Raw genomic sequence first — 26,779 nt, 5'->3', positions numbered from 1 at the left:
CTTATAATTTTATAAAAGCACTTACATTAATTCCTCTGCTAAAACGTATGTATTATTTGACCTGTCAAAATTGTCAAAATCGTCATTTTTTAAAAACAGTCATTTAACGGTTTGTTGACATTACATCATCATGACAACCAAGTTGTAAAATTGGTAAATTAGTGATTTTATCACACTAAAATCACGTTAATATGCATATTGTTTATGCCTAAAGTTTACAGATTGGCCCCATTCACTTCCACTGTCTGTCAAAGGAACTCAGATTTGTACATTTTTTACAGAATAGCAGGGTAAAGTCCAAATGTATTTGTGTGGTAATCAGCATTATGCCACAAATGCTGTCGATTGAGCTTAACTTGTATTGAACCCTGATTATTCCTTTAAAGCAACACCCCCCTGAAAGGGTATAAGGTCACTAGTAGAAAAAAATGGTTGCTTAAAGGGATAATTCACCCCAAAATCATTTACTCACCCTCATGCCTTCCCAGGTATTGAAGACATTCTTTCTTTTGCTGAACACAAATTAAGGTTTTTAGAAGAATATTTCAGCTCTGTAGGTCCATACAATGCAAGTGAATGGATGCCAACATTTTTAAGCTCCAAAAGCACATAAAGGCAGCATAAAAGTTATCCACAAGACTCCAGTCCTTACATTCATGTCTTCAAAAGTGATATGATTGGATATCGCCACCTACTGGGCAGAGAGGAGAATTTATGGTAAAAACGGACTTAAATATGGATCTTTTTCTCACCCACACCTATAATATTGCTCCTGAAGAAATAGATTTAACCACTGGAGTCTTATGGATTACTTTTCTGCTGCCTTTAGGAGCATTTTGAAGCTTAAATGTGGTACCCATTCAGTTGCATTGAAAGGACCTACAGAGCTGATATATTCTTTTAAAAAACTTTGTTTGTGTTCAGCAGAAGAAATAAAGTCACACATCTGGGATGGCATTAGGGTGAGTAAATGATGAGATAATTTAAATTTTTGGATGAACTATCCCTTTAAGGCCTTGGCTTATTATTATTATTATTATGACATCATAATATTATAATGTGTCTATACATTTATGCTGTTTTAGGTGTGATTATGAAATATTAAAACTACAATTAAAACTATATTTAAATACAAATTTAAAAGATGGTTCTACAACAGATAGTAGTCAAAATGCCTTCTTTTTAGACTAACTTCTTTATGCCAGTTTATGAATGAAATAAAGCACAATGGCAATGAAGTGCTTTCTACTGTACTTTTAAATTCTATCCTTATTCAATAACGAACGCTACATCTGTCTCCAATGACATGAAGAATAAAAGGAATTAAAGCAACAAGGACTCAGGCTGTGTGTGAAACAGAAAACATAGTATGTTAAGCTACCAATTCTTACATTATAAATAATTCACTCACCAAACAATAAACTAAAACATATTGATAATTCTAAGCCTTGCATTAGTCAAAGTTTTATTATCCAAATTAGGAGTCATTTTTAAATAATCATTGAATTGTTTATTTCACAATTTATTAGCCTGTATATTACTGAAGGTTTTAAGAAAAAAAAAAAAAGAGACAGGAATCAAGAGCACAAATAATTATAAAAATCTGAAACGCTAACATGTCATGTACCTTCATTGACATAAACAGATTCTCTGTCTTTGCATTGTTTATGTAGTTTCCACCTCCAAATACATGTGCATATATGTGCAATTTACAAAGCCAAACATTTGACACAAAATAGACTGTCATGATAAACGAAATCTGTTGTGAACAAAACTAAAACTAAAATCACAGGAAAGAAGAAAACCATAGAACTTCTTGGGATTCACCAGTAGGTGGAGTTATTAGTCTGTTAATATAGACTTTTGATGATCATTTCATATGACAATATAATTTATGATTCAAATACAAAGAGAAATACAAAAACATTTATGTAAAACATATTTGCAAGGTCACATTCAAACCCTACACTTTACCACCTCTGGGAAAATACGAGATGAACAGCTTTGCCAATACATTTATAGTAAAGGCCACACACAAGAAAAAAAGGGTTACTGCGTTAAATACATTTGAGAAGATTGCAATTTAAAAAGAGACATTTCAACGATTTATCTAACTCTAAATTGAAAATAGCCTGATTGTAAGAAGTGCAGAATATCCAGCATAAATACAGGGGTATTTTGCAAATGTATTTGAATGCTTAGGCTGCATTTACAATATATAGCACAAACACACTATTCAAGCTAAACATTTAACAAATTTTATTTTGTTAGGATTCAAATAATAAAACAATAGACATGAAGTATTTTGGTTTACAGACTTTGTGGAATATGTTCATAGTTAATGTGAAATAATGTAAAGCTAATCGATGCTAGAACACTTAAGGGGAACAGTTGTTTATAAGTACTGTAATTGGAACAAATGACTAAGAAAAGCTAAATCAGTTCTGAGAAATGGTCTAGCATCATGCCACTTGATATATGATGTTTTAAATCAAACGCAATAACATTCAGACATTTTAAGTGCGACTTAAGTGTCCCGATATTTTTAGGGCCACAGTAAATCAGGTCAGTAGTTTTGCATATTACATTGCTGTTACGAACACAAATATTTAGCCTATTCAAAGTCATGCAAGTCAAATTTTAAGTGCCTGTATAAAATGTTCTTCCTCTTTAAATAGTTAGAACAATGTCTCAAGAAAGATATAAAGGCTTTAAGTGTGTATGACCATGGTAAAAAGAGGAGGGAGGTATTTTCTTCTACATTAAACATTCTTGACAGTGGTTAAATAAAATGTGTAAAACAAGTTTGTCTTAAACTGAACTATAGCTTAGGCAAACTTCAGCTCAGAGACAACAGTCTGGTAATGATAAAGCCAATCAAGACCATTCAAGAAAGATCTTGTACAGCATAAATAGTATCAAATTAAGAAAGTGCTGAATGAATCTGGAAATCAGTTGTGTTGTTCTCAAAAGATATAACTGATAATAGCTAGTCTTATAAAAATGCTTCACAGAATAAACAGGATCAACTTATATTCAGCAAGTTGCCTTCAAACAAAAAAACCTGCCTCATATAATTAGACTTTTGGCATTTTCTTTTATTAGTGTTGCTTTCATAATTTAAATACAACCTTTTAAATATTGAATTACTTATATTATTAAATTACATCATTGTTGTTAGTGGTATTCCCAGTGAAATTGATCATTTTAAAAGTTAAAAGGTTTAAAGTATCATGTTTACACAGTTAAAGGGCTAGTTCACCCCCAAAATTAATTTTCTGTCATTTTTTACACACCCTCATGTCGTTCCAAACCCGTATGACTTTTTTCTTCTTCCGTGTAACACAAAAGGAGAAATATAGTCATATGGACTACTCTTATGACACTTTTATAGTGCTTTTCCATCCTTTTTGAAGCTTGAGAGCTTCAGTTCACCTTTATTGTAGCTGTATGGAAAAGAGCGACCTCGATTTCTTTTGTGTTACACGGAAGAAAGAAAGTCATATGAGGGGAGAATATAATGACAGATTTGTAATTTTATAGGAGAACTGTTCCTTTAAGAGTATGCATTAGTTTTTTAGTCATACTGGTTGCTTCTACAAAAGATAAAGTACTCTAGTTAAAGCTTGACGTGATACTTAAAATTCGTTTTTTAGAAAACTGTAATGCACATGACTCTGTTGGGGGTTTGTGCGAGTATTACATTGCATTGTTTTTAGGTGACAGTGTAAAGCTCTTCTTTTTCATTTTTACACATCTTATACCTGCATATTTTGTGCGTCCAGCCCCAGGGAGGGACATGTTTTTCTCGAGGTGGTAAGAGGAAGACTACACTTGTGGCTACCATGACATGCCATATGGAATGAGTGTAGAAGTAGTTACTGTCGGTCTGTGCGAAGACATACACGCACACTCCGATTAAAGCAGATGCAATACCCGGGAGAAGGAACAACACCCAACGTTGCCATGATGGAGGATAACAGTGATGACGTTTCACACCTCGATAAACCTGTTGAGTAACACACATGATTAGGACTTTAATAATACACTACTGTAGAGTGACATTTCTCAAAACTGCTGTGACCTGAGACTTTTGTTAAAAGAATTGAATCATGATGTATATTCAAGATTATTTAAAAGTCAAATCAGGTGTGATTTAAAGGGATAGTTCACCCCAAAAATGAAAACTGTCATCATTGACTCACCCTCATATTGTTCTAAACCTTCAAACCTACAAAAGGAGATTTTAGGCTTCAGTCAACATTTACTTTCATTGCATCTTTATTCCATTCAATGAAAGTAAATGAGACCTCACATCCCCTACGGGGTTGGAACAAAATGAGGAGAGTATATAATGACAGAATTTCATTTTTGGATAAAGTATCACTTTAATTGCTGTTTGTAGAACAATCCAAGTATAGAAAGCATCAAACTGGTGTTCAATATTTCTCTTTTCGCAAAATAAACAACTGCAGATTTTACAGTATCAGAATACTCAATAGCTAGGTTTCCATCCACATATTTGTATGCGCATTGGGCAATATCGAATTTTTTTATGCGATATGAAGAAATGAGCATAAAGTATGAAAAAAACACATTTACTGAATAAACTCCTATTGAATTTATATTAGGGATACAAGAAAGCCTACAAAGAGTTTGCAGAGCAAATAAGTCGAATACAAACTTGAACACTACAAAGACATAAGACATAAGGAGGGAGAGAACTTGAACACTACACACGACAAAGACATAAGGAGGGAGGATTGCACACACACTGTGTGACATTCTGTTGCTCCCAGACATGGCACAAGTTCTTCTAGTGTATTTTGTCTGCGTGGTCTAAACCGTGATTATTTTATTAATACTAAAAGAGTTACAGTGGCTACAATTTATCCACAAGTGATGATTTTGTTCTTTTGAACACATGGGATGGAAACGCGGCTTTGTTCACACATTGTTTTTGCGATATTATGGGTTTTCGCAAATATTAAATTCGCAACTTGGATGGAAACAGCAAATGTGAAGAAACTTTTTAGTTGCTATTGATTAAAGGCTTCACAAATGTGATGTACCATGGATGTACTTCAAAGTAGGATGTCATTTTCTTGATATAATTATTGCTGTAGTGTAAATGATATTGAAAACTAAGCCAAACAATAGCATCCAAACCATTGTCCAAACAAACAAAAATAATACATAGTGATTTATATGCAATGTAAAAGCAAAGCTCACCCAGGCAGTGACCATAATGACCAAAGAAAACAGGACAGGGCCAAGAAGGTTCCACAACCCCCATCGATCCAACTGCATCACCATGGAAATTATAAGAGTGCCCGCCATAAACAGCATCTGCAATGTAAGAAAGAGCAAAGCTGCTACAACTAACTCAAGAAATGTACCTTAGGTTTTATATTGAAATGACTGATAAATACACTGTAGTGGATCTATATCAACATCTTACATGCTAGTTATCTTGCTGGCCACCATAAAGCTAGGGTGTTGTGGGTGGTTGCCAAGGCGTTGATATGCGCTTGCTACTTTACAGTAGTATGTTCTAGGTGGCTTCTGTGTGGTTGCTTACAAGCCCAAGTTAGAAGAGCCCACCCACCAAGACTATGATATTCGGGTCCCTAGGTATGGCTCAGGTCTCTACTTTAATGTTAAATTATAAGTCTAATTGCTTAGAAAAGTAATAGCACATCTCTTCTCAACAAGCCACACAATTTGAGGTATCATTCATGTCAATTTCACAAATTGTGTGGAACACAATACTTTGGGTTAGGGGTTGTTCAAAGTAATTATAATACAATCAAACATACATTATTAACAGTGCCTATTTGTTGTTCGTAAGATATTTTTGGTTTGTACTGCCTCAGGCATCCACTAACAAAAGATGCATTTTCTTAAAGAACGGGTAGGTCTGGTTGAACATATAATTTAAATCTCATACCAAAAGATTCATTGTGGATCACTGATCACATGGAACAAAGTGGAAATAGCTCTACGTGGCATGATTAATAATTTAAACTGGTGTATCAACATGAAATTATAGCATGTAGAGGTGGACTAGTTGTGGATTTTGCCAATACCGATAACTAAGGTGGTGAAATAGGCTGGTGACCGATTAATCGGCCGATAGTTTTTTAAATTTGATTTATAGAATAATCAAACATTTCTTTTTACTTACTATGAAGGGCACAGACATTGAGGCTACAAGAGTCCAAAATGAATTAAATTCCAAAACCAGTTTATTGTGCAACCAAAATTTCAATGATAACCAGAAAAATGAAGATTCGGTGCATAGCGTGGGACTTTCAACTATAAACAAAGGCCAAATACACCGTGGACATTTATTCTGAAATGAAAGAGACTTAGCTCCGATACAATGCTCTATATGTCAGCATTGAACAAATTAAGCTTTTTACAGCCTATATATATATATATATATATATATATATACATATATATATATATAGTATATATATATATATATATATATTTTCACCAGATGAAGAGTTTATGTGAATGATTTATTTCACCAGATGAGGTTTATTGATGAGAAATATAGATATAAATATATATATATCGGACACTATCTGCATAGATTTTTGCAGATAACCGATAGTTCCAAAAAGCAACAATTGGCACAGATTACCTCTCAAAGTATGTACTACTAAACTGTTATAAATATAAAATTACAAGAATAGGAGGTGCTGTAAACCTTTACACCAAAGCTGCACTCACATATTTTACTGGCTCCTGGAGTCGTGCCATGCACACAATGGTCACCCACACTGATACAACGGAACCCAGGAAATCACAAAACTGGAGGGTGTCATAGTCCATAATACACATCACGGTCACACCGGGCTGGTCACAGGCATGGTAAAACTGTAAAACACAGAAGAATTACTATTGCAACACCCAAAGATGGATGGATCACAGTCACAGAACAGAACTCTTCTTGTGCTTTTAGATCCAAGTTCTGCCTTCGACACCATTGATCATGACATTCTCTTGAATAGGCTTGAGAATTATGTTGGCATTTGTGGACTTGCATTAGCATGATTTAGGTCATATTTAGCAGACCGCTACAACTTTGTCTATGTAAACGAGGACTTAAATCAAACAAAGGTTAAGTATGGAGTGCCACAGGAATCAGTTTTAGGGTTTCTACTTTTCTCCTTATCTATGCGTCCCCTGGCAGATATTATCAGAAATCTTGGAATAATTTTGACTGTAAAACTGACGATACCCAACTTTATATTTCTTCAAAACCCTAGTTTGACCAAAATGACTGGCTGGTTGAAATGCAATGCACCTCACTCATCTTTGCCTACATTACTAATGATGGACTACACTCTTGAAATGGAATGCATAGACTATCAATTAATTGCCAAAAAACTTCATCAGCCAACAAACAAAGGACAATGCATCTATGTGAAATTATGCACTTAATCCAGGATGAACTTCAAAGACATGTCATTAATCTTACAGTTCATTCAAGATATTTGTTGGCCTTTAACACTTACTTAGCTTACCGGTACTCATTTTAAACCATGACTTGCACTGCACATACATACATAACTAATATTGGCATTATATTCATGCTGGTTAGCCAGAGGGGAACTGGCCCCCACAGTGAGCCCGGTTCCTCCAAAGGTTATTTTTCTCCTTATGGAGAAATCTTGTGGAGTTTTATGTTCCTTGCCACAGTCGCCTTTGGCTTGCTCATAAGGGTTCTAAATACAATTATTATTAACTTATTTATTTGTATACACAATTTACAATCATATTTAATCAAACTACACAATAGTTTTTATATATATAGTCAATAGACTTTATAGATATTACAGATATTATCTGTTATTGCAAGCTGCTCTGAAACGATGTGCGTTTTGAAAAGAGCTATACAAATAAAAATGACTTGACTTGATAGATGGATGGATAGATGGATGGATGGATGGATGGATGATAAAAACACACCGTGGAGAAAAACATGGTGAAGAAGTAGACTGCAGCCTCAGTGTGGTAGCCTCTGTAGAGCGCTACGACGATGGGCGGAATGAAGAAGAGGTTACTAAGGGTGAGGAGCAGAGCTGCGGCCATCTGCCGAGAAAACGACTGCGCAAAGGATTCATCAGTACAGCCCCATCCCAGCCAACCTGTCAACAACAAGCAAACATCAAGAGCCAATTGCAAACCATCAATGTCTTTGGCAATTTGAAATCGAGAGTTTAGAGCTTGTATAGATTTGGTACCTGCTTTGCAAACACACGCAGCGTAGAGGTAGCTGTAAGTGCGTAGCAGTCTGCAATCTCCGTAAGACCCACAGTCATCAATGCATGCACTAACGCTCACAGAGACACTTATTATGGCTGATGCATTCCTGCAGTCAACACTGGAAAGAAAACACAAATAACAAGCAATGGTGAAATAACTACAAATTCAGAATGTTTTAAGGTAAACTTGAAATCACAAATGACCCCATTTACATTTTTAATACACGTTCCTGGTCTCATAACAGAAATATATCTTAGCTCAGAAGGTCCTTAAAATGCAAGTGGATGTAGATACAACCTTTGGAGCTCCAAAAAGAACAGACAGTCAGCATAAACATCATTTATACGACACTGGTTAAATGAATGTCTTCTAAAGTTAAATAGCTTTTGTTGTGGAAAAGATCCCTATTGAAGTACTTTTTAACTATAAACCATCGCTTCCAGTCAGCACTAGAGGGCAGAGTTCATACGGTCTCATGTGATTTATTCGCGTTGGCATGTTATGGATCTAATCTCACGTAAACAATCAGATAAAACCAACGAAGCTTCTGAACAGCGTTCTTCCTACTCAGCTGTAAACAGCGCTGCTCTTCCGGGTGAGTCGCACGTGCGTCTGTTCTTACGTGAACATGCCAACGCGATTATGTCACATGCTGACCGGAAACGAAGACTTAAAATTAAAAAGTACTAAAATATTTATATTTTTCTCACCAAAAGTGATCGTTTCACCTTAGAACACATTAATTTAACCAGTGGAGTCATAAAGATGACGTTTATGCTGACTGTCTGTTCTTTTTGATATTTTGAGATATTTTGCTATTTTTCTTCAAATGTGTTCTGATGAATAAAGAAAGTCATACACACCTGGGATGGCATGAGGGTGAGTATATGATTAGAGAATTTTCATTTTTGGGTGATCAACCCTTTAAACGTCTCATAACTGTCATGCTAAAATAACAAAAACCGTGAAATGTCTATATAATCCATCTAATTCCATCTTAATCTATATGCAAGTACCGCAATGTAAGTGTGTGCATGCACAACTAACCTGTCATTGCAGACAGTCTGCAGGCTGAGGTACCACATTGCTGCTTCTGGGAATGGAATCCTCAACAGTGCATTCGATTCATTGCGGGTCACGCTAAGAGAATAGCCCTGTGCAAAACCTATATGCATAAACACATACAGTTTCAAATGTGACATGTACACTGTTAAGCATGTATCCTATAATAGACAGGTTTGAAGTGTGACTGACCTGTGGCACATGGTTTACTGCTGTTGAGATTGAGTACAGGAGCAGAAGGTGTGAGACATGTGTTGACACTTCCAAATCCACCAGTCAGAGTGCTCTGTGCCACAAACACATTATAAATACATTTAAACATGTGATTCAATAAACAATGCTAAAATATGAATAAAACACAAACTATATAATACAATATAATATAATTAGAGCTGTCGAAATTAATTGGTTAAAGCATGTGTTTAATCCGTAAATTGTTTCTTAATAACGATTAACACATTTACCAATTTTCACATATTATTCAGCTCAGTGCGATTGCTGAACACAGGTTGGAATAGCAACTATCCATTTTATAAAGTTTTATACTGTACTAAAACCACTGATTCATCAATTCATTCCATTTTAGTCAATGACCATCAGCAACACTATTTATTTGTAAACTCACATAAACAAAACCATAACAAATAGCTAATCCATGAACCCACACAAACAGACATGATCATACACATAGTTGCTTACAGTGTTCAGGTGGATCTGTACAACAAGTGTGCCACCACTGTCAGCGTCAGAGTCCAGGTCAAGTGTCAGAACAGTTGGAAGGTCAGAGGTCACGCTCAGGTTGCTGCTGGGCACTATGAAGCGCAGTGAAAGTACATCCTGCTCCTCTCTGAACACTGATGGACTTCTCATGCACAAAGGCTCAGAGCTGTTATCACGGAGGCCCTGTTGGTCTCTTAAGGAAACTGATGTGTTGCTGAGGGCACCAGGGATGTTGCTTTGGGGAGCAATGTTGGTACGAATATAGGCTGTGGTGTTGAAATCTGAAGAGACGCTTAAAGGTTTACAGCCCACTGAGTATGTGATGAAGAGGAGAGAAAGAGAAGGAATTAGAGAAATGCAATTCATAAACGTAATAATGGCAAATGTATGGTATGACTATAGCTACACACTCTGAAAAAGACTTCCTTAGGTTTTCTGTAAAAAATAGAGGCATCCTTCAAAATAATTAATATAATATTCTAATGGTCTGGGTTCCAAACAAACAACAGTGTGAATGTGAAGTGGACTGAGATCCAATCAATTTTAAAATGGACTAAAAGGAAGCCTAAGTCCTCTTATAAGGAAAAGGACAGTATGAATGCTGAACATTTTCTATTTTTTGTCACTTAGTTCACTCAATATAACACCCTTAAAGACAGACCTGTGACATTGGCAGAGATTTTGAAACCAACGGTGGCGTTTGGCAGACTAGTTTCAACATTAATCAGCACCCAGGTGTTCCATGGGGGGATAGAGACTGACACAGAGCAGAGCTCGACTCCTGAACACTTCACTTTTACAACAGAGTCCTGATTTAAAGTGCCGGAGCCCACAGTGACAGACAGCCCACAATCATTTCCAGGCTTGCCGCTAACAGAACAGTCCAAGATGAAAACATCCATCCTGGAGGAGAACTCTGGGACAAAGACCCTAAATAGAACAGACATATAAAAATATATCAGAACTGAATGAAAATAGACACTTTCTTATCCACTATTTATAAATATTAAACACACCAAACATTTATTTTTTTAAACTGATAGTGTGATAAACAGAGCTGATAGTAGTATGCACTCACTTATAGCTAAAATTAGTATCAAACTAGCATTATCAAACTAATCTCAAAGCTAGGGTGTTGTGGGTGGTTGCTATAGTGTTCCGAGTAATTTTTAGCACATCGCTATGCAGTTGCTATGGTGCTCTGGGTGGCAAGTCAATAAAGCCCAACCCTCAGCCCCCATGTCTCCTCCAATATCCTCAGGTCCGTCTATCAAGTCTATCCTCCAAGTGGCAAAACATAGAAAGTCTCAACGCTTTAAAGTAATAGCACAAAAACAAACAAACAAAAAAAAAACCCTGCAGAAGGTATCATTCATTTCCATAGCACAAATGGTGCAGGACAAGAAACATGCCTAATGCTACAGCACAACATTACTTCAGCATGCTAAAATCCTCTCCAAGAAATTACAAATCTTAATTCATCATCGTGGAGCGGTGGTGGTGTAGTGGTCTAAGCACATAACTGGTAATCTGGTAATCAGAAGGAAGCTGGTTCAAGCCCCACAGCCACCACCATAGTGTCCTTGAGCAAGGCACTTAACTCCAGGTTGCTCCAGGGGGATTGTCTCTGTAATAAGGGCTCTGTAAGTTGCTTTGGATAAAAGCGTCTGCCAAATGCATAAATGTAAATGTAAATGTAAAAATCTCACTAATCAACCAGTCAGTAGGTGGATGACTAGTCGACCATCCTGACACAATCAATTGCAGGGCAGGCCCATTAATTAGTACCAAACACAAATTAGTTAATGCATATTAATTAACATGAACTAACAATGAACAATTGTACTTTTATAAACTAACATTAACCAAGATTAATAAATGCTGTAATATTGTTTATTCATGATACCTAATGCATTAACTAACAGTAACAAATGGAAACTAATTGTAAAGAGTTACCAAAAACTAGTAAAACAACATTCTAATAATACAAACAGCATAAACTCTTTCATACACAAATTCATATTCACAATGCATACTTAAGCAGAGCTTGTGCTTGTGCTGTTGTTAGTGTCTGAGAGAGAGGAATGTTGTGTTGCAGGATTGACAGGTCTGCAGCTCTTCTCACAAACATCTGAGGCTGGAACAAATATGAGCAAGATGGCAGTCCCTAAAATACAAAGCAATCAAACAAGCAATCAATTCACTTCTCTTCCTCTTATAAGATAATAATAGCCAAACATACAAGTAGAGCATTCAGTGGCCAAACATTTAGATTTAAAGGGATGGTTCTTGCATAAATTAAAATTCTCTCATCATTTACTCACCCTCATGCCATCCCAGATGTGTATGACTTTCAGTCTTCTGCAGAACACAAACAAAGATTTTTAGAAGAATATATCAGCTCTGTAGGCCCATACAAAGCAAGTGAACGGTTGCCAGCTTGTAAAAAAATCACATAAAAGCAGCATAAACCTAATCCATCTGATTTCAGTGGTCAAATCTATGTTTTCAGAAGCGATAGAGGTGTGTGTGAGAAACAGAACAATATTAAGTCCTTTTTTTTTTTTTTACTATAAATCTCCACTTCCACATTCTGAAAGTGAAAGTGGAGATTTATACTAAAAAAAGGATTGAAATACTGCTCTGTTTCTCACCCAAAGTGATTGCATCGCTTCAGAAGACACGAATTAAACCACTGGACTCTTATGGATTACTTTTATGCTGCCTTTATGTGATTTTAGAGCTTGAAAGTTCAGGTCAACTTTCACTTCCATTGAAAGGACCTACAGTGTTGAGATATTCTTCTAATAATCTTTGTTTGTGTTCAGCAGAAGAAAGAAAGTCATACACATCTGGGATGGCATGGGGTGAGTACAAAATGAGAGACTTTTTGGGTGAACAATCTTTTAACCTTTACCACATTTTCAAACCGCATGGCACTATCAACAGGAAAAATCTATCAGAAAAGCACACCTGCTGCTCTATCTTGCCATCATCCTTCGGCAGGTGTGCGGCGAGAAACCAGTCTCCTGGTTTGGGGTTGGTCACATTGAACAGTGTCACATTGATGCTCTGTCCACTGGGGATGATCAGCGTCAGATTGTGGGCAAGAGAGACAGACGTTGAGTTCGGAAAGGCTGTGTAAATAGGGTTGATAACTGGGGGCGCTCCTGCCCTAAAGTGCCTGTTGATTAGATTGACAAAAGTCAATAAAAAGCAAAGTGAACTAGAATGCACTTTAGCTGATGCTTTTATACTAGGGCTGGGTATCGCCAGCCACCTCACGATACGATAAATATTGCAAAACATATGTAATGATTCGATATATTACGATACATCACGATATCATGGTTTGAATATGCTTTTAATTTAATTTGGGTATAGTTTATTTATAAAGTACATATTGCTTGCATACAGTATGAAATAAATTCTCTTTCAGCTAATGCTGTTATTATTTACACAGGGGACCTTCTAACTTGTAAAAAAAATAAAATATTATATTATTATTAACATAATTTGTACTATTTACAAGTATTTACTTATATATGTAGAACAAGTGCTAAAATGGTACTGTCTCTTTAAGACCAGCAGCAGGGACTTTGACAGTTGTGTTTGTTTGGTCGAATGGCTTATTTACAGCATCCATGCAATGTGTGATTAGAATTAAATGTTTCTTTTGTTGTAGAAAATCCATATTTTCACGTGCCCTAGATCCAAATGCGTGAGAGAGTTATGATTTTCTGAAAAAACTGGTTAACTTTGGAAGTCTCCTAGAAGTAATGATACACAATGATCTTGTACTTCTCAGTTAAAGAGTTCTCAGGAGAATATTCCTGGGAATTTAGAGTAAGTATCTGTTGTGTACAGTCTCCAAGAGGAGATCTCCAAGAAAGACCTCCTTCAAAAGGCACAAATGCATCAATTCACTCACTCACTCACTCACATGCACACTCTCACGCACTCTCTCTCACGCACTCTCTCTCACGCACTCTCTCTCACGCACTCTCTCTCACGCACTCTCTCTCACGCACTCTCACACACACACACACACACACACACACACACACACACACACACACACACACACACACACACACACACACACACACACACACACACACTCACACACACTCACACTTTAGGCCTTATGTAATTACAATACTGTGTCTAAAAAGGACACAAAGAGATCTGGAAGGTCAGATGTACAACTAAACAAGAGGATAAGTACAACGGAGTCTCTAGTTTGAGAAATAGACACCTAACATGTCCTCAGCTGAGAGCTTCATTGAATTCTACCCATTCAACACCTGTTTCATGTACAACAGTAAAGAGAAGACTCAGGGGTGCAGCCCTTATGGGAAGAATTGCAAAGAAAAAGCCACTTTTGAAACAGAAACAGAAAAACAAAAAGAAAGCGTTAGATTGGACAAAGAAACACTGACATTGGACAACAGATCATTGGAAAAGAGTGTTATGGATCTTAACCCCATTGAGCTTTTGTGGGATCAGCTAGACTGTAAGGTGCATGAGAAGTGCCCGACAAGACAGCCACATCTATGTCAAGGGCTACAGGAAGTGTGGGGTGAAATGTCACCTGAGTATCTGGGCAAACTGATAGAAGGCCAATGATCTGCAAAGCTGTCCTTGCTGCACGTGGATGCAGCAAGGACAGCTGATGAGAACTCTTTGAAGTAGTTTAAGAAGTTCTGAACATTTTTTCAAATTGTAATAGTAATTTTCACATTATTAATGTCCTGACTATACAATGTGATCAGCTGAATGCCACTTTGGTGAATACAAGAACCAATTTCTTTCCATAAGAGCAAAATCTGTACATTATTCCAAACCTTTGGCCGCCAGTATACAGCCATTACTACGACTATAAACCATAATAAATTAAAATGTGATCCCCTGTAATCAGCACAAGAAACGTTCAAGATCTTTACTTCATTTGGGTTTAGCACCCTTTATGACTTAAGTGACAAATATCAAGTTCCCTATGATATTAACAATTTTACAGTACACTGTAAAAATAAATACTTTTGTATTTATTAAAAAAAACTGTCAGCTGAGGTGGCAAGAATAATTATGTAAAAAATACAGTAAAAATTTAAACAACTTTACAAAACAACCTGACAATGATGGCACCATAAATCAAAAACTATTCTGCACACATGAAGATATGTAATTCATCAATAAAGGCTCTTCCATTAGCAATGATCAATAAACATGTAAAGACAGTGCTCAGTGTCACTCACACAAACACCATCAGGGTAACACATGAAATTTAAATAATGCAATAAACATTAAATAAACTACATTAAATATAAAACAGAACTCCCCAATGTATGTAACTGATATTAAAAATAAGAAGAAACATAACTATTCCCATAACATATAATGAAATATGATGGGTCATACAGGGAATTGTGGGAATGTCCGATTATTGTATTTTACTGTAATTTTAACAATAATTTACTGTAAAAAGTACATGTACTCTCTTGTAAAAATGTAATTTTTTTTTTTTTTACCATTAATTATACAGGAAAATCATACTTTTACATCTAAAAAAAAAATATTTTTACAACATTAGTTAAAACTACTGTATTGTCTTTTAAAATATATATAAAAAAATGTTTGCTATTTGACAGCTAATATTCGTTAATCAATTAACGTTTTATTTATGTAGCATTTACCGTCTTTTACCGTTAAAATTAGACATATTTTACATTGTAGTAACATCAATATGGTATATTGGCAGTAAATATGATTAACATGGTAACGGCTGACACAATGTAGAATAAACACTTCCAGATTAAAAAAAGCATTCCAAATAAATAGATAATTGTTTAATGGTTGTGTACAACAAACATGTGTGGTGTCATATATCATACATACACAGTAATGTTTTGGTTGCCGCAGTTGAGATCGGATCCTCGCGTGACGGTAAGCAGCCACCGAACCAGCACCGCATCCTCTGGTACTCTGAAGTGATGGAGCCGGACATTCCCGAACCAGCTGTATTTGGACAACTTCTGAGGCGTTTTAGAGTAAAAGCCGTTCAAGTAAGTGAGATCTAGGGGAGACAGAGCATAAAGCCATATATGATGATGATGATGATGATGATGATGATGATGATGATATCAGATATAAACAATGACAATCTGTGCGACCCCAAGTTGATTAAAAACTGGTTTAAGTGGGATAAAAAAATGGTATTACTCATTTATTGCGTCTAATGAAATGCCTGAAAGATAATTCATGATCAAAATTAAGTTATTAATGACATATTTAATGAGTAAGTTCATGGTCAGTCACCGAGATCTGAGAAGACATTTAACTCACCGTTAGCTAAACAGCCAGCGATGGCATAAATTAAAAGGCACAGTGCGAAATACTTTTCCATTTTCAGTCCAAAAGCTCATCAGTCATCCCATTGTCGTGTGCTTCAAATATCCAGGACTGTTGTTACACGTTACTTCCTGGTTCATGAGAATAAAAATACTCCTGCCTCTTACGCACGGATAACTTCCTCCTTGATGTTAAATATTTCATGACGTTCGCTCAACAGGCCTATCGGAGCAGTAAATCTAAATTAATATTCATGAGCTAAGCCTTCATTATAATATAAGTTACGCTTGTAGGGCAGTAGGATTCTGCTTTTGTTTCATGTAAAACAACCATGCTAATGAAGTACCTTTAAATTTAATATTGAGTTCAAACCACTGATCTATATATATAACTGGATTGCTCATAGAATTCTAAACTGCCAGCAGTAGGTGAAGCTACCGGAAGTGCTCTGGCGGCCATCTTACTATTCCCTACCGACAGAGGGCATCGCGGCATGTGCAGCGTTTAACCGCGAAACAACACTGACATAAGGATGCGGCTAAAGTGCCCACAGGTTGTAATTTATGACTATGTACATATTAAGCACACATTAGTCGTTATCCCCATGTAGAGTGGGCATAACGATCATAATCTTTAATAATCAACAGTAAAAATACAACACCAAAGTGTAATACCCCTTTTTAATTACCCCTTTTTAAAGCAAAGTTATCCATCTGCAGATTGTTACAAGATGCAATGTTTCTCTGCCTTCATAGTTTAAATCTGTTGATGCTCATTGTTCATAATGTTGACAAATTATACATCTGCATAATTTGCCAACATTATTAACTATTTTGACTAGATTATATAGTAAATGTGAACTAAATTGGAGGGGGCATGCACATCAACAAATTTTAAAGTTGTTAATAAAAACGACTAGCTTTGTGTTGATATTGTAACTAGACAGTACCTCTTCAGAATAAATCCAGAAGAATCAAATATAAAAACGTAGTATACACACACAAGTTCATATACAGTATGTGTGTGTGTAATATATATATAGAGAGAGAGAGAGAGAGAGAGAGAGAGAGAGAGAGAGAGAGAGAGAGAGAGAGAGAGAGAGAGAGAGCCGGATTATCCATAAGGGCACTTGGGCCAGTGCCCAGGGGCACCAACCATTCACAACCACTAGGGGGCACCACATGACACAAGCTTTAAAAATATTTTTCGTAAATTGTTATATTATTAACTTGAAATTCTTCAAAGACCATACATAACTTGTTTATGAACACTAATTTAACAATAATAATAATAATAATAATAATAATAAATTATAAATAAATGAAGATTACATGACCACTATCACTCCCCCCCTCCCCAATCTGTCGGAGTTGAGTTGGTCCACAACAATTACGCGCAAATGTGTCATTTTTTTAACGGCTACAGAAAATTAATCAAAATCCAAAATGGACAGACGGCAATTGAGTGGTTTCGCAAAAAGAAGATTAAAGAAAGAGAAGGATGCTAGACGTTTAGCTACAATAAAAAATGTTCCAGGGATCGACACATTTTTTGTTAAATCACTAGTTTTTTGGGAGAACACGGGAATTGCAGACACCAGCAACACTAAGTCTGACACCGCTGGCGCTGCTAGATCAGTGTATATATATAGTATATATAGATCAGCGGTTCAAACGCTTGAGAATTGATCCCTAGTAGCGTCAGCAGGACATAATTAATATTCATGAGCTAAGGCTGCGGCATAGTAGGATTCGTAAATTCGCAAAGATTGGATGGACGAAAACGAACAATTATATCAAACGACTTATAACAGCGTACATGTCATTTTCGCCAACTTTAAATATAAGTTACTATCCCGTACAAACGTTATGTTAAATATGGATTTATATACATGAAGAAAGATTTTCACCGTGTTTTCTACGTCCTGTTATGTACAGATGCATAATATCTTCGACAGAGGGCACTAAATCAACGGAGTCACGCTTAAGAGAATGAATTGATTACAGCGGTATTTTTATCTCTACTTTATTACATTAAGTATATGAACCTCACGTTTACATGAGGACCATATTACGCTTTAGTCCTAACTCTTGTCTTACATACTTGTCTACTGTGTGTGCGACTGTCAGCCCTACAATTTTGTAGCAACAGCTCCATCTGCTGGTCAAGACCTGATACTGTTACATCATGAGAGAAGAAAGGCGGAAGTCTTTGTATCATATTATACTTGTAAAAATATATATTATTAACAATTTGGTGTGCTCCCTCTTTCATCTGTAACTCTGTTATGTGTTCTTTATTACAGAAATCTCAGTCTGCACAACAATTATTATAATCATTCACCAAAACATGGTGTATGAATTCAACAAAAGGAGTATTCGTGTATCATTTTAGATCTGTAGCTAATCTAAAACATGCAGCTGAGAGTGTTCACAAATTACACTGAAGCTAAAGGAATAGTTTACCTGAAATAAAAAACAATGACAAATTGTTCTTTTATAAACTAACATTGATCAAGAATAATAAATGCTGTAATATTGTTTATTCATGATACCTAAAGCATTAACTAACAGTAACAAATGGAAACTAATTGTAAAGTGTTACCAAAAACATCCTTCTCTTTCATACAAACATTCATATGCACAATGCATACTTAAGCAGAGCTTGTGCTTGTGCTGTTGTTAGTGTCTGAGAGAGAGGAATGTTGTGTTGCAGGATTGACAGGTCTGCAGCTCTTCTCACAAACATCTGAGGCTAGAACAAATATGAGCAAGATGGCAGTCCCTAAAACACAAAGCAATCAAACAAGCAATCAATTCACTTCTCTTCCTCTTATAAGATAATAATAGCCAAACATACAAGTAGAGCATTCAGTGGCCAAACATTTAGATTTAAAGGGATGGCTCTTGCAAAAATGAAAATTCTCTCATCTTTTACTCACCCTCATGCCACCCCAGATGTGTATGACTTGCATTCTTCTGCAGAACACAAACTGAGATTTTTTTAAAAAATATATCAGCTCTGCGGGTCCATAAAATGCAAGTGAATGGTGACCAACTCTTTCAAGCTTCAAAAATCACATGAAGGCCACATAAAAGTAATATATATTACTCTAGTGATTTAATGCATGTCTTCAGAAGTGATATGATAGGTGTAGGTGAGAAATAAACCAATATTTATATCCTTTATTTACTATAAATATCCACTTTCACATTCATTCACACTGTGATTTATAGTAAAAAAGGATTTAAATATGAGTCTGTTTCTCATCTACACATATTATATCACTTCTGAAGATATGGATTAAACCACTAGAGTACTTAGAGTAATGGATTACTTTTTGTGATTTTTGGAACTTCTAAATTCTGGCCACCATTCACTTACATTGAAAGGACCTACAGAGCAGAGATATTCTTCTAAAAATCTTTTTGTGTTCTGCAGAAGAAGAAAAATTCATACACATCTGGGATGGCATGAGAGTGATGAGATAATTTTTGGGTGAACTATCCCTTTTAATACTATTAGGGAAGTAAAAAAGTTGAAATTCCTAACTCCCTTTATGCCATCCTTAATTTTTTTCACACTTTTTCTCGCTCTCTCTTTTTTTTTTCAAGATAATGGCTAATAAAATCAACCAAGCCAAAGCTAAACATGTTGGGAATAAATTTGTATTAATCAATAAAACATAGTAAGAAACACAAATTCTATTGGACATGTATATATAATAGTATTTTTAATTCATTGTTATTACCTGCAGCACCTGTTAGAAATGGTAAAAATTGATTGGAATTGAGACATTTTTTGTGAAAAAATAAAAAAAGAGGTTTAAAATGATCCAGTATTCTACTTATATTTGTACAGCTGGCCATACCAGTTGTATGATTGGTCAGATAAATGGCCAAATTGCAGATGTGCCTATACTTCCATCTTGAATCTTCTACTTCAATGTATATTGATATATTGTGGATTGTGAAGTAAATTTGATTAATGCAAAAAAAAAAAAAAAAAAAAATCTAATTTAAATAACCTTAAAATAGTAAATCACTCTCTCCTTTAGGTCAATAAAATGTCCAGTAAAATGACACTGAATTCCAACTCTGGCTTTCAATGAGATCAACAAACCTTTAAGATATAGACAACAAAGACAAATCTAATAGACAATGAACATGTCCCAAATGTCTTTAATTGAATCTTTAAAATATTTATAATGCTAGTGATTTCCTTTTAATTTGACATTTTGTTCTCTTACGAATTACGCAAAACACAGTTTTTAGCTGTTAAAATGATTTTCATCCAATTGTACTCAAAAAAAAAAAAAAAAACATTTTATATAGTAAAGTGTTACATTTTGGTGTAATATTGCAAAACCTAACAAGATACCTATTTTTTTGTATCATTGTACAAAGATGCAAGTATTTAAAAAAAAAAGATTTACAATGGGGCACTTTATATATTTTACAGAAATCATGTATTGTCTGATAAATTTATAAGCCATTACATGGTGTCTTACTGAAGCTTCTGTTAAGTGTTCATGTTCTCTGACATATGTTTGTCCAGATGCTCTGCTCTCTGCTGCTGGTCATCAGCCCCTCTATTGCTCTGCGTCCGGCTCATATTCACTCATGCTGAGCACACACACACGCACACACACACACACACACACACACACACACACACACACACACACACACACACACACACACACACACACACACACACACACATGTTGTGTTTCCATGTTTTATGGGGACTTTCCATAGACATAATGGTTTTTATACTGTACAAACTTTATATTCTATCCCCTAAACCTAACCCTACCCCTAAACCTAACCCTCACAGAAAACATTCTGCATTTTTACATTTTCAAAAAACATAATTTAGTATGATTTATAAGCTGTTTTCCTCATGGGGACCGACAAAATGTCCCCACAAGGTCAAAAATTTCGGGTTTTACTATCCTTATGGGGACATTTGGTCCCTACAAAGTTATAAATACACGCTCACACACACACACACACACACACACACACACACACACACACACACACACACACACACACACACACACACACACACACACACACACACTTACGCTTTCTCTCTCTTTTATTGTTACATGCACACCAACATGATGTGGGGCAGTGCAAATATCTACCTGACGCCCTGCTTCACCTATCCCACCTCACAGACCTTTCTCAGAAAAAAAGGTACTAAACTGTTTGTTTTAAGGTACAACAGCTGTCACTGGAGTGGTACCCTTGTTTTGGGTATATAAAAACATACTGTGCAAGTTTATTTTTGTTCTGAGAGGAAAATAACAAATAAATGTACCTTTTAAAGGTACACAATATTTTGTTAGGGTACTTTTATGTACCCAAATGAGTTATTAATTTTAACTAGAGGTACAAAAAAGGTCCCCTTGAGGGTACCACCCCAGTGATGGTCCTTGTACCTTAAACAGTCCCTTTTTTTCTGAGCGTATTGCATTGCTTATGACATATTGTATTGTACACTATACCTCTTTGACATTTTTTACTATTTTGATAGTCGATAGATTTCATATTTATATATAGATATTTATATTGACACTATACACACTTGACAAATTTTTTTTGTGATGTTTAAACAACTAGCCTATAAATATAAAAATATAATCTTATAAAAAAAGAGGACATTATAAAGATGGTTAGTTGATTAGACAAATATAAATTGTGCCTATTTATTCCTTTACAAAACTAACATCTTGCTTTAAAATGTTTTTGATGTAAAATTTTGTTTCGTTTTATTTTTTAAATGAATGAGTTGTAGCAACATGTGCCCGGCAATAGTTTAGAAAGCATCCCAGGTGTAACCTGATCATGTTGGGGGTGAGAGAATGCATAATAAGCAGTTGCAGAGCTGAAATCAAACTACTTTAAGTACTTTAAATATACTTTCAATTCTGAGATGATATTCTGCTCACTACAATTGTACAAAGTGGTTACCTGAGTGAGCCTTTTTGTCAGCTCGAACCAGTCTGGCCATTCTCTGTTGACCTCTCTCATCAACAAGCTATTTCCGTCCACAGAACTGCCCCTTATGGATGATTATTTGTTTGTTTCTGGCACCATTCAGAGTAAACTCTAGAGACTGTTGTGTGTGAAAATTCCAGGAGGTCAGCAGTTACAGAAATACTCAAACCAGCCTGTCTGGCACCAACAATCAGGCCACGGTCCAAATCACCGAGATCGCATTTTTTCCCCATTCGGATGGTTGATGTGAACATTAACTGACCCGTGTCTGCATGAGTTAGTGCACTGCACTGCTCCCACAGGATTGGCTGATTGGCATGTATAAGTAGGTGTACAGGTGTAATAAAGTGTACACATAAGATTGATAAAAGTAATTTTATTAAATCCCATTAAAAAGCCAAGCAAGGTAAATGAAGCCTATTACTGCCAAAACTGCCCTGACCCATGAAGTATATGGTCAGGGCAGTATACACTGATCAGCCACAACATTAAAACCACACCTGCCTAATATTGTGTAGGACCTCATGCCACCAAAACAGCACCAACCCTAATCTCAGAAAAGCAACCAACCCATCAATTATGCCATGGTTCAAATCAATGTGATACAACATGTTCCCCATTTTGATGGTTGATGTGAAAATTAACTGAAGCTCCTGACCTGTATCTGCATGATTTTATGCACTGCTGCAATAAAAGATTGGCTGATTAGATCATTGCATGGATGATTGTTGGTGCCAGACGCACTGGTTTGAGTATTTCTTTTACTGCTGATCTCCTACAGTCTACAGTAACTCAGATAACCACTCTGTACAATTGTGGTTAGAAGAATAGCACCTCAAAATGCTATTCTGAGATGCAGGTTGGCACTGTTTTGGTGGCATGAGGGGGACCTACACAATATTAGGCAGGTGGTTTTAATGTTGTGGCTGATCAGTGTATAGTGGCTTATTTGCTTTTCTTGTCTTTTTAATGGGATTTTATATAGGGGCTCATTCAAAAGTCAAAACGGCGTAAGATGCGATTTCACGCCTTTTTAGGTCCACTTTTATGGCTCTCCCAGTACCTGAAAACGACTGTAGACTCACACTGTTTGTACGCCTGTCTCAGTGCCCGTGAGTGTGTGTGTGTGTGTTGAGGAGAAGGGACACTTGAGCGTCCCCCGGCAAACGAAGCGTTATAGCGGTCGCCGCCTCGTGCCAGTTTCCGTTCTTTTCTCCGGTTGCTGGGCGCCAAGACAAACTCACGCTCTGTTTAACTAGAACATAATTACTGACGCGCGTAAATATTTGCTCGGAAAACAGACTGACCAGGAGCGATGGGTATAAATACGCGAACCGCTAATTGTCCATAATGCGAAACGGACAGCAAGACTTCACAAGTGACATTCATCGAGTAAGCTATTATACGGTAAGATAATTCCCTGGATACATTATTAACGTTCTTTCTTTCTTTCTTTCTTTCTTTCTTTCTTTCTTTCTTTCTTTCTTTCTTTCTTTCTTTCTTTCTTTCTTTCTTTCTTTCTTTTCAACTTTTCAACATTTCTTTATAAAAACAAAAGCACCCCCTCCCCCAATTAAAAATATTAATTATAAAAATTATTTCTTAAATTTATTTTTATTAATGTTACGTAATAGACAATTCCTAACATTCTGGGTACGTTCTCTTTAGGTTCTACTTTATATATATATATATATATATATATATATATATATATATATATATATATATATATAAACATAAACGTTCCCAGAATGGTGCTGGAAGGTTTTTGTTGGATAACATAAAAATAACTTATACAGAACGTTTTCTAATGTTCTTTTTTAATAATTTTTTTTAGGTTTATTTTTATAACCATAAACTAATGTTCCCATAATTTATACAACTTATACAGAATGTTTTCAAATGGTTATTTGTAGGTTTTGTAACCATAAACTAATGCTATAAAAATAAAACCTTATTATAATATAACCTTACAAAGAATGTTTTCTATTTTCTATTTGTTATTTTTCAAACCTAACCATAAAATAACGTTTCCAGAACATGTTAGGGACGATTTTTTTAATGTGAAAACCTAGTAAGACTTATAAAGAATGTTCTAATGGTTATTTAAAAAAAAATAAAAAATCACACTTTTCACACTATTATTTTTCATGAGAAGTTTGTTCCCCCTCACAGCCCCAACATGGGATAGGTGGGCGTAAGTGTGTGTATTTAATATTATTTCGTTTGAATCTCATTATGCAAGATAACGTTTTGAACCATGCATGTCAGTCTACACACATACAAATTGGTAATGTGCTTTCAAATAATTTCCTCCGTAGGATGGCAGCAACCGTGATCAGGACGCTGAGCCATTTTGGTTTGGCGAGACCCATCCAGCCCTGGTTCTTTCCTGTAGAGGATGAGGAAGAGACTGAAGAAGAGTATGAAGAGGAGCTGAAAGGAGATAGTCTGGAAGAGATAGAGGATACAGTGTCCAGTGAGTCTCAAGAGGAAGTGCCATGCAGTTGTGAATCCTCCCCCAATAACACTGAGATGACCAACCAACTATTGCGGTTTGCCGAGCTCATTAGCAATGATGTGCAACGCTATTTTGGACGAAGCCAAGATCCTGATGCTTGTGACATTTATGCAGAGAGACCATGTGCAAAAGTTGGGGGCCGTCAGCGCTACTATGCTGACTTTATTAAAGTAGCATCCTCAGGGCAAGGGGAAGAGCCAGAGTCGCTCGGGCCCCTTGCAGAGCTCTTTCAAGATGCTCAAAGAAAGGGGCGCGGTCTTCCCATGAGTCAACGCCGCCTACCAATCAGCTTCTGGACAGAGCCACTCTCACACCAATTAGATGTGTTAAATGATCCAAACACACCAGAGAAGTCACTCAGTATGAGCAACACTGCAGTGAGCACCCTTAACATCAACACATCATTGAGCATGTATAATAGCACAAATGTTTGCGGCATGGCCAGCTCCAATATTTCAGGGACTCTCAGTAGCTCAAACACACCAGATTTCAGTGATTTACTCGCTCACTGGGCAATGGACAGAGACAATACCAGTGAATTTACCAGTGACTTCTTGCTATAACAGACTCTGATACATACAGTCCTCTACAGTGAAAACATTTTATGTTTAAAATTAAGTTACACCAACAAAACTAATTGTATGTGTTAGATCAGGCAGTCATAGATCATTCAGTTAACAATTGCAGGTTACTAGTTTTTACATTTTGTACTGCAAACAATTCTATTCTTTATCTGTATGTTTGTACATTTTTCGATCCTAATTGACTTAATTTTTTGGATGTGCATGTATGCATTTTCCTGTACAAGCATCTCAACATCCTTAAAACGAGATAAATGTTGCATAATTGCATAATATATTACTGTATGCATATTGCGGCGCCACAAAACGGTGCCACAATATGCAGAAAAGGACAGCGAATTGGTCCGATTTCTCTTCCCAGTCCAGCCCTGATTGCATGTAATAATTATCTATCTATGAATTGACACACTAAACACACTGAACTAACTCTGCAATTTCCACATAAACATAGGCAGAGAATTAGGCTGTATTATTTATAATAGTTTTAAAGCTACAGGTAAATACAGGTTAAACATGATTGCCAACTTAATAGACAATCCTGGATCTCACACATTCAGTGCAATTAAATACAGATAAGCATTTTGAATATATGTATACCACGCTTAAGTCAACATTTGTGCATGTTTTCCTCTCTTTTTTTAAATAGTTTTAGAGTAATTCATACTCTACATATCAGTTGTTACTAAAATCAATAAAAACGTATTGTGATAAAGGGAGCCATAGCTCAAGAAATTGTAAATGTGTGTGTGTGCTTCTTTTTTCAGATCTGTGTGAGTGCTTACGTGTACTGGAAAAGGATTAACTCACAGCATGTGGACAGAAAGATCAGATAGGGACACGTGGTTTGGTCATTGCTAATTCACACACACATATTGATCTTCAAATGTTTAACCCAAGAATGTATAACTAACCGTTTCCCCTATAATCCATATTTGGGGTTGCAATTAGATGCATAAACTAAAGTAATTAGATGCCTGGATTAAAAACAAATATGTCTATAGTAATGAATATAAACAAAGAATGGTTTTCATATTAGTCAATATTCAGTTAAGAAAGAAAGAATGAAAGAAAGAGTAAAGTATATGCATGTTCAAGACACTAAGTGTTATGAATTTCTTACATTGATAGATTTGCATGTAATCTAATGCTAATTTTCTCTTCTGCAACGGCACACTTTCAGAGCACATTTGAAGTGCCAAGTAAGACCAGTAGATTTGCACCACGCATGCTTTCCATTGATTCGTCACTGG

General features: G+C 35.9%; 2 protein-coding genes across 3 annotated transcripts; one reads left to right on the top strand and one right to left on the bottom strand.

The window, feature by feature from the left end:
- Window positions 1-1,453: 1,453 nt before the first annotated feature.
- On the bottom strand, window positions 1,454-16,552 carry pgap6 (post-glycosylphosphatidylinositol attachment to proteins 6). Its single transcript, XM_052126890.1, has 13 exons — window positions 16,411-16,552; window positions 15,964-16,141; window positions 13,039-13,249; window positions 12,102-12,232; window positions 10,727-10,995; window positions 10,045-10,376; window positions 9,538-9,631; window positions 9,331-9,448; window positions 8,262-8,401; window positions 7,987-8,165; window positions 6,745-6,891; window positions 5,233-5,349; window positions 1,454-4,009 (listed from the first exon to the last, which is right to left on the bottom strand). Exons 1-13 carry the CDS (start codon window positions 16,469-16,471, stop codon window positions 3,716-3,718), a joined length of 2,271 nt encoding a protein of 756 aa, XP_051982850.1. The 5' UTR covers window positions 16,472-16,552; the 3' UTR covers window positions 1,454-3,715.
- A 7,049-nt stretch (window positions 16,553-23,601) lies between these two features.
- LOC127644162 (protein PERCC1) lies at window positions 23,602-26,695 on the top strand. 2 transcript variants are annotated; one of them, XM_052127199.1, is made up of 3 exons: window positions 23,602-23,834; window positions 24,749-25,325; window positions 26,294-26,695. In XM_052127199.1, the coding sequence occupies exons 2-3, from the start codon at window positions 24,750-24,752 to the stop codon at window positions 26,360-26,362; spliced, it is 645 nt and encodes a 214-aa protein (XP_051983159.1). In that variant the 5' UTR covers window positions 23,602-23,834; window position 24,749; the 3' UTR covers window positions 26,363-26,695. The 2 variants fall into 2 exon arrangements, with proteins under 2 accessions (XP_051983159.1, XP_051983158.1); XM_052127198.1 differs by lacking the exon at window positions 26,294-26,695 and having other exon boundaries at window positions 24,749-26,241.
- Window positions 26,696-26,779: the final 84 nt, after the last annotated feature.

This window comes from Xyrauchen texanus, chromosome 5 (assembly GCF_025860055.1).
Source record: "Xyrauchen texanus isolate HMW12.3.18 chromosome 5, RBS_HiC_50CHRs, whole genome shotgun sequence".
Lineage (NCBI taxonomy): Eukaryota > Metazoa > Chordata > Actinopteri > Cypriniformes > Catostomidae > Xyrauchen > Xyrauchen texanus.
Note: the sequence above shows the minus strand (reverse complement) of the source record. Positions and strands in the feature narration are given on the sequence as shown.